The sequence below is a fragment of the Xiphophorus hellerii genome, chromosome 24, assembly GCF_003331165.1.
Source record: "Xiphophorus hellerii strain 12219 chromosome 24, Xiphophorus_hellerii-4.1, whole genome shotgun sequence".
Taxonomy (NCBI): domain Eukaryota; kingdom Metazoa; phylum Chordata; class Actinopteri; order Cyprinodontiformes; family Poeciliidae; genus Xiphophorus; species Xiphophorus hellerii.
This window is the reverse complement of record NC_045695.1, coordinates 8,645,811-8,654,987: the sequence shown is the minus strand read 5'-3', so window position 1 is coordinate 8,654,987 and position 9,177 is coordinate 8,645,811. Positions and strand designations below refer to the sequence as shown.

General features: G+C 41.6%; 1 protein-coding gene across 1 annotated transcript in view; it reads left to right on the top strand.

Moving 5' to 3' along the window:
• Positions 1-1,695: 1,695 nt before the first annotated feature.
• The window catches only part of LOC116715868 (NLR family CARD domain-containing protein 3-like), a gene marked incomplete at its 3' end in the record, with an annotated part of 163,667 nt that continues 156,185 nt past the window's right edge, over positions 1,696-9,177 (top strand). Inside the window, exons 1-6 of the mRNA XM_032556586.1 lie at positions 1,696-2,277; positions 2,475-2,922; positions 3,017-3,056; positions 3,281-3,346; positions 4,171-4,226; positions 5,733-5,851. Coding sequence (XP_032412477.1) covers positions 5,736-5,851 — 116 coding nt within the window. The remainder of the gene's footprint in view (positions 2,278-2,474; positions 2,923-3,016; positions 3,057-3,280; positions 3,347-4,170; positions 4,227-5,732; positions 5,852-9,177) is intronic.

Sequence of the window (9,177 nt, the reverse complement as noted above, 5' to 3'; positions counted from 1 at the left end):
CTTGTGAAAACCTTCTCTTTTTTTTTTTAAGGCAATGATAGAAAATGTCACTTTTTTTAGTGCTCAAACTGAAAATGCTGCCTGCTGAGTTGAACCTGCTTGTTTTTACATGTCTCTCGCAGCACTTTATTACAACTTGAAAGCAACATCTGGAAGGCATTATGAATCATCGCAGCTCCACATGGGTGGCATTTCCGAGAGCTAAATTACCCTCATCCTTTTGCCACCCCATGGTTTTGCCTGTAAAAGTTTAGTTTAAATTAGAGAAAATGTGAAGAACTCTTCCCACCTGAACGTGAATGCACCGTGGCCTCCAGCTTTGAAGGTGAAATATTACCTTTTTTTAAATTTTTTTATATGCACAGTGATGTGCAAAACTATACAGCAGGATGCTTTGGATTGCTTTTTATTGCCCTCTTAAGGAACTCATCATTTTACAACTGTTTTTTAAGTTAACTCTGTTGTCTTTTTATCTTAAAACAATTCAAGATTGGGGAAAAAACAGCCACAAATAAAAGGTAATGGTAACACTCTGAACCCAATACGCCCTCTGTGAAAAATGGTGCTGGCAGCATTATGTTGTAAGGGATGCTTTTTGTCCAAACTGTAAAAGCCAAAATCCAGAAGTTTAACCTACAGCCACAAAAATGCTAGCACCGAAGCATTTAGATGAATGCCGAAACCTGGTTAATGAATCAGAAACTTCCTGTACTAAACTGTAATATATTAAACATTTTTATGTTTATTGTGTTGCCCCAAAACGTGTGTGCATCTACTTCAACAGGCCTGATTTCCCCCCTCAAGAGGACCGCACAAAAGCAACCAGAGAGCCGCAAATGGCCCCGCGAGCCGCACTTTAGGAGATAAGTGCGAACTTAACAAGAGGGGTGAAGCTGGGTGTCGTGCAGTCGTGTTGTGATTAAAAGGGCCATTGTGTGGCCTTGGGTTGGTTACAATTTGATTCTGCTTTTATCTCGCCAGATGTCGTGATGTGGAAGCGCGTGCACCCACCCACGTCAAAAAATTCGGCAAATAGTCTGAGTGGTTAGTGCTCCGTTAGTGCGGGTTTGTGCCGTTAAAATTTTCGTTTGTGCAGCTTTGGTTTCTGAGATATTAAAAATTATTTTTTAGGTCATCCAGAGTTCACCATCCCCCCATGTTGCTCCAAAATAAACCAAACTCGGCTACTTCGTTAGTGCTCCGTTTGCGCAGGTTTGTGCAGTTAAAATTTTCGTTTGTGCAGCTTTCGTTTCTGAAATATTAAAAGTTATTTTTTAGGTCATCAGAGTTCACCATCCCCCCATGTTGCTCCAAACATCAACATTTTTGCTTTACGTCGCCGCCACTATGTAGCCTGGGCCACAATGTTACCCAAGGATTATATTATACAAATGATAATTTCAGATAACGATATTATTATTATTTTTACTTTTTTCTAAATATACCAACTAAATCTGATTTTACTTTATTTGGTGCTTTCAGAGTTTAACATTCACGCGATGACGTTCACCCAATTAGGGGACAATTAATTTCACCTGCTGCAGGCTGTACTTCCTGTTTTACTTCCGGTTCTCTTCCAGCACATTCCTGTCAGGTAAGTCTTGGTTTCAGTGTCGTTTTCATGTAATTGAGGTTGCTGTATTTTTGTAGAAAGAGGACTATTTGCAAGAATTCATGGCATAATCAATACAGTTATAGTAAGACAATTTTTCTGGTAATTTATTTATTTTTGGTGATGTATAAACTTGAATACCTTATGGTTTGCTATTGACACACCCAAATATCTGTATTGTGAGGCAAAGGGTTTCTATCCTACTTGAGAACTAATGAACCATGAAAGTGACTGTTTTGAAAATCCAATATAATTTGACAGTAAAATAAGAAACTGTGTTGATTTGAACAATGAACTTTAACAATTCAAACAATAACAACAACAACAAAAACAAACAGTGTCTTGATAATTGGAAATTAATTTCTCCTGTCTTGAATAGACAACTCCTTTCATGTGAACATGTGAACTCCTTTCAGAAACATGGCATGAAGCTATTTGCCTTTGGTCTGGTCTTCAAACTTTCTCCCCCAATTTTCTTCCCTCACAGATCTGCTGTGTATAGCACTGCATGTGGTAGTATTTTCTGCTTTTCAGATACTGTCTTCACAACATTTGCCAGGTCATCATAAAGCTCCCACACAGATGGAGCTCTCCGGCAGTATGCAGTATAATGTCCCAGGCCATCTTTGGTCAAGCTTCCCCTGAAAGCAATGACCTCTCTCAAAGTAAGTGTTTTTCCTTGGAGAACCATAATGGAGGGAAATTCACTCAAGGCGAATTCAGTTGGATTTGGAAGGTCACTGTCAATCCATGTTATTTCTCCAATGCTGTAGCTGTGAGTAACGGTTCCTGTGCAGAGAACATTTCCTGAGGTACTGGCTCCTGTTTTGAATTCAGATGGACATTGTGATTCATTCTGCAGTGGTCGGAGGCAGGGAGACGGTGGAAGGAAGAGTCCTTTTTCTACTGAAGTGCCAAGCTGAGCCATGCCAGAATTCTTCAGGACAGAAATGTCAGGTGAAACAAATGGTACTTCCCTGGTCATTCCTTTGTTTAGGTAGCAGTATTGTGAAGAGCAGTGTTTTGATAGGTAAACGCTTGATACATTTCTCATTGTCTTCCCAATAACAGTGGCAATATTGCACTGGGCATCGATTTGGTGGGTACCAGACCTCAACTTTGTTTTTGCAAACATTGAACTAAGTAGATCTGCCCTCTGCAAGTATGTCTTTGGGGTCACACCATCTGTAGTTATGGATTTCACCAGCTGCAAGAGTGTGTTATCACTGTCATTCATGACAACATTTTGAAATGCAGAGCTGTCACAGAAAGTACAGCATAAGCACTGACAAAGGGCATCAAAGGAACAGGTGTTTAACACAGAGAGAGACAATTTCCCAACTTTAACAGGCTGATGCATGTTTCCATTTTTTAATAATCCCACTTTCACTCTTTTGGCCCCAGATGATGAATCTGCGTGGAGCCATTCAATGCAGGAACTCAGGTATAAAGTCCTCTTCCTCTTTTTGGGTGGAAGAATTTGTCCTCTCCAATTTTCAACCGCGTTTTCATCTGCTGTGGAAAACTTTCTGCTGGCATCAGATTCCATTAAATCGCTAGAATCCATTTCTCTGTTACCTTCAGCATTGTGGATAATTATGGATGCAGGATTAACTTCTGCATCTTCTGCTGATGCAACTTGTTCCTCCTCTTTTTTTGCTTTTGCAGAGCAAATCCGCATATTTCCTTCGATGAAGGAAAGATGCCGAGAAATGAAGCAATCGACTCGCATGGGTAAGTTCTCATGTTTGAACAGGCCATGTTTTACATTTTTGAATTCAGCTTCAACATTGGCTGAGCTTGCTGTGAGGCTGGTGCTTTTGAAGAGTGGAACCATTATTCCTGTCCACAGTGGTAAGTAACTTGCAAGTCTTATAATGTGTGGCACAATCTCAGGGAGGAAATGGATGTTATCCCTATCCCCATTAGCTGCAGCGTGTGTCCTGCTCTTTTTATATTTAATTTTTCTCTATTAGCCCCTTTCATCCTGCTTGATGCTCCTATCGCAGGTGATTGAATTTTATTTCAAACACATTTTTATTATTTTTTTTTTTTCAGGCCTTGAGTCTCAAAATTTCTCACAGTGAATCGTTTTTGGAGGATTTTTATAGAATAAGTTTTATTTTCCATTTACTAACCCTGCAGTGACTCTTATTTAACATTAATGTAAGCTGATTTGATTTGGCCTGATAAAAGTGAAAATGAGATCAAATAAACTGCAATTAATATGAAGAGGAATATCTGTAGTTGCGATAGTTCACCACCAGAGGGCAGTGAGCGCTCATAATCCTCCATCAAACGCCTGTTAAACTGCAGTTTGTTCTGCTGGTTTTCTGCTGAATCCATGAAAAAAGCTGCTCAGCTTCAGATCTGCTTCACTAACAGCAAAACAGAAATACTGAAGCTTTTCCATCTTCACTCTAGTTTTTTCACTCTGTTAAATCTAACTGAACTATTAATGTTTATTCACATGAATCAAACTTTGGCTCTAGAGGAAAACACAAGTTACGTGACTTCCTGTGAAAAAAGAAACTGAAACCAACTTTGGTCTCCTTCAGATCAGCCTCCATTTTGAGCTGCAGGATGGAAATAACTTGCTGACTTGTTACTAGAGGTAAGTGTTGCCGCTCCGGGTCCCTCCGTGTCTCTCGGCTCTCTGGAGCCTTTCTAACCGATGAACCCACCGAGGCTTCCCGGGGCCTCAGTCACCTCGGCCTGGGTCGCTCGGCTCTCATAGGGCCTGGTCCCCGCAGCAGCGCTCTGTTTACTTTATTGAAGGCCTGATCTAGAAAGGAATTAGATCAAATGAAAAACTTTATTGTGAGACGTTGCTGCTTATAAAGTGATGCTAAGTGAGGTTACATTATGCGACTATAAGGAACAAAAAGAGAAATATTGAACACACTATAAACACACAGCTCAGTTACTGCGCAGTTAACCTGGTGAATGATCAGCTATGATCTACCATGACAGCAGCATCTAAAGCTGATCTGTTTGTGTGGAGCAATAATGAACTTTTCAGATTTAATCTAAATAAACTGAGAACTTAATGTAACTTTTACAGTCCATCAGTTCTTGCTGCAGCGACTCTCTCTGGTGTTTTAACCTAAAAAGCAGAACTAAAACATTGTAAACTAGTTTCTCTGCTTGTTGAAATCAGCAGGAAGTGAATCACATCACTCCGTCCCTCATCAGTCTGGGGTTCAGCAGAAACTGATGTTTCTCTTGTCTGTGGATCAGAACCGGCTTTAAGCCGTCCACAGATTTCCTCTCTTCCTCCTCACTGAGTTTGGTCTTTTTCCAGGTTTTCCTCTTGTTGCTCCTTTCAGCAGGAAGAAACTCTTTGTCTCTCAAAGCTCTGCTGGAAAAATGCATCCAGATCTAGACTGACTCTTACCTGAAAGGTTGCTGTGTTTAGCAATCAGTATCTGCAAAATCGGAATCGATCAGCCAGAAAACTGCAGTCGATTGAACCCTAAAAATAACAATACTTTTAAATGGAGCAATAATAATAAAATAAATAATTTCACAAACATTTTAGATCAGTTGTAACAAACTAGTTTCTAACTAAAAGAGTTGCATTAATGTGTCTCTTTATTTTGAAGTTCAATCAGATCAATAGACTAAATATGTTTCAGGCCTCGCTGAGTGTTTGGGGGCTTCATCCCCCTATTGAAGCAGCTGTTTACCCATGATTCCTTGCAGTGGGTCCAGCTGGTACCTCAGCTGGATGCTGTGGTCCCTGAAAGCTGCTTTGTGTCTCTTGAGCTGAGAGGAAATCCTGCTGAGCTGCACACAGAGGCTGACATGTTGCTGAGATCCCAGCTGGACCCGGTTCTGTCTGGAGGAGAGCTGTGGACCCGACCTGAGCTGCTGCTCCCTCAGAACCTTCTGCTCACTGACTCCCTCCATACAGAGCTACAATAGAGTCATGATGCGTTCAAGTCCACTGGGAGCTAAATAAGTTCACTAGTTCATAGGAAATGTTCACTCATTCATTCAAATGATTCACTCTGATCCTCTGAACACATGATGGGAACCAGCTTTCTGCTTCACAGGACAGTTACTGGAACCGGATCACTGGACTGACTGGTTCTGGTTTCTCTCTCCAAATGGCCAGAAGATGAAAGATCAGGACAGAGCAGAACCTCCAGGACCCATCAGTCCATCTATGAGGAGTGATTGGTCCAAAGGTGAAGCTCCAGAGTTCAGTAATGAACCTGAACCATCAGACAGAAAGTAAGAAACCATTTTCTAACTGATTCATGTGAATCTATAGAGATATACAATAAATGATATTAACTGGTTGATCTTCAGTGTTTTAATAAACAGTAACTTAATTTTCTGAGATATTAATTTAAAGTTAGTCATGAAGGATGTTGGTCAGTAAATCAGAGTTTGAATGAAAGTCTGAATGAATCAATGATGAAAATGTTGCATGAAAACAAAAACAACCAACAATGTGAGGAGCAACGACTCAGATTGTCTCTAAACCCAGTGAAGCACTGGAGCTTCCAGACTGGGAACACTGGTATCAGTCATGATACCAGATATGATACAATGAAGAACTTCAAACCAGAGATCATCAGTGATCTCAGGTTCTGTTCTGACCCAGTTCTGGTCTCTAGTTTGTGGTGGACCTTCATGAACATGTTCAGCTCCAGCCTGTTGATAGTGAAATATTTCACTGATGAAGAAATGTCTTTACAGGAGCTGTGAGTGTGAAGAAAGACCCAGAACAGGAGCTGAACGGCCGACAGCCAATCAGAGCAGCTGTTCTCCAGGTGAGACTGAACTCCTCCAATCAGAGGTTCCTGTCGTCTCTGTTGGACCAGATCCACGTCTTTAGTTGAGATTTGGACATTTAAGGTTTAAAAGTCTTTTAGTGATCAATTATTTCAGCTGGTGTAACTGGAACTCATGTGCTGGTGATGATAAAGAAAGGAGAAAAAAAGTGATGAAAATGTTTGTTAATTAGTCAATATTTTCATCACAATATTCACCAATAATATTGAGAGTTAACAGCTCCTTGATGACCTTCTATCTGATCGCTTCTTTAAACATTCAGAGATAGAAGGTAAACTTGAGAAGAACCAAACCAGAGCAGACAAGGACTGCAACAAAATAGATGCTGTGATGAAGAAGAACAGAGAGCCTGCAGATTGATGGTCAAACATCTTCAGCACATGGATGAATTGAAGGTTTCAATTAATTTCCGTTTTTGGGATTGCTTTTTCTTATATTGTGCCTCCATATCTGGCTTGTCTTTATTTATTATCGTAGCTGCTTCAGGTTTGCTTTTGTTACATTGTGCAGCCGTGTTTCCTGGCCTATTCGCTCGTCGGTTTACGGGTCAAGAGTGGCGATTTCAGCTCGACCTGACCGAGTCCTGTGAGCGTGAGATGCTGGGTGTCTGGGGTCACTCTGGAGGCTATATGTGCAGCAGCCTCTTGGTCATCCCCAAATACCTTTGCTGGGTTTTACAGGGTTAACTGGGCCACCTTTCACCTGGGATCCTATCCCAGCGCTCATCATCATCCCAGTGAGGTGGGCATGTTTTCGGGGTTGTTTCTTTTCTGTGTGTGATTTCTCAGGACTCTGTCGGTAATCGTCATCCAGTGCTTTAAGCACCGCCCCTGGCGGTCAGTAGGGATGAAATAGAACAAAAGTTTTGACTGTAACTACGGTTCTATGAATCCCGGATGACCGCCAGAGTTCTCGGTCCCTCAGAATCATCGTGTTTCACGAGAAGATTAAGGGACTGAGCTGTCATTGTCACGTGACTATATAGACTTACTGGTGTCACCGGGGGTCACATGTGACCATGTTGGTATAAGATTCTCGACCTGTGCAAGAGAGATCATTCAGTGCTTTAAGCACCGCCTCTGGCGGTCATCTGGGATTCATAGAACCGTAGTTACAGTCGTGACTTTCGTTCTTCTTACCATGCAGAGTTTTTATAAAATTTTGACTTTTTATTTATTGATTGACTTTTTTCTCATCCATTAAAGCTGATGCACAAATTGTCTCTGAGAATATCAAAAAATTATTGTTTTCCTTATGTTCAGCTGAAGTGTCTCCTCTCCTGTCTTTGTCTCTTTCTTCAGATTTTGATATTCGGTGTCAGAGTGACCATAAAGCGTCTCTGAAGAAGAAGTTCCAGAGTCTCTCTGAAGGCGTCGCTGAAGCTGGAAATCAAACCGTTCTGAACCAGATCTACACAGAGCTCCACATCACAGAGGGGTTAACTAGAGAGGTCAACCAGGAACATGAGGTCAGACACATTGAAACAGCATCCAGGAAACAAAAAACAATCAGAAGAGAAGACATCTTTAAAGTCCCACCTGGAAGAGATGATCCAATCAGAACAGTGATGACCATGGGAGTGGCTGGCATTGGGAAAACACTGTTAACACAGAAGTTCACTCTGGACTGGGCTGAAGGCAAAACCAACCAGAACATTGATTTCATATTTCCATTCACTTTCAGAGAGCTGAATATGTTGAAAGAAGAAAAGTTCAGCTTATTAGGACTGATTCATAAATTATTTTCTAAAACCAAAGAAATCAGCAGCTTTGAAACGTTCCAGGTTCTGTTCATCTTTGATGGTCTGGATGAAAGTCGATTTACTCTAGATTTCAAGAACAATCCGATCCTGACTGATGTTACAGAGTCCAGCTCAGTGGATGTTCTGGTGACAAACCTCATCAGGAGGAAACTGCTTCCCTCTGCTCTCCTCTGGATAACCACACGACCTGCAGCAGCCAATCAGATCCCTGCTGAGTGTGTTGGCATGACAACAGAGGTCAGAGGGTTCACTGACCCCCAGAAGGAGGAGTACTTCAGGAAGAGATTCAGAGATGATGAAGAGAAGGCCAGCAGGATCATCTCCCACATCCAGAAATCAAAAAGTCTCCACATCATGTGTCACATCCCAGTTTTCTGCTGGATCACTGCTAAAGTTCTGGAGGATGTGATGAAGACCAGAGAGGGAGAAAAACTGCCAAAGACTCTGACTGAGATGTACATAGCATTCCTGGAGGTTAACTTCGCAATCAAGAAGGAAAAGTATGATGGAGGAAAAAAGACAAGATCAATCTGGAGTCCAGAGAACAAGAAGCTGATTGAGTCTCTAGGAAAACTGGCTTTTGAGCAGCTGCTGGAGGGAAACCTGATCTTCTATGACGAAGAGCTCAAAAAGTGCGGCATCAACATCAAAGATGCTGCGTTGTTCTCAGGAGTGTTCACTGAAATGTTTAAAAGAGAGAGAGGGACGTTCGACATCTCTATCTACTCCTTTGTTCATCTGAGCATCCAGGAGTTTCTGGCTGCAGTCTACATGCTCCACTGTTTCACCAGCAGGAAGTCAGAGGTGATCAAGACGTTTCTGGGAGAAAAATACAGAGAAACATCTCTAGATGAGTTCATGAAGAAAGTCATGCAGAAATCCCTCAGCAGTGGAAATGGCCACCTGGACCTGTTTGTCCGCTTCCTTCATGGTCTCACTGTGGAGTCCAACCAGAGACTCTTAGAAGATCTGCTGGGTCAGACAGAGAACAGTCCAG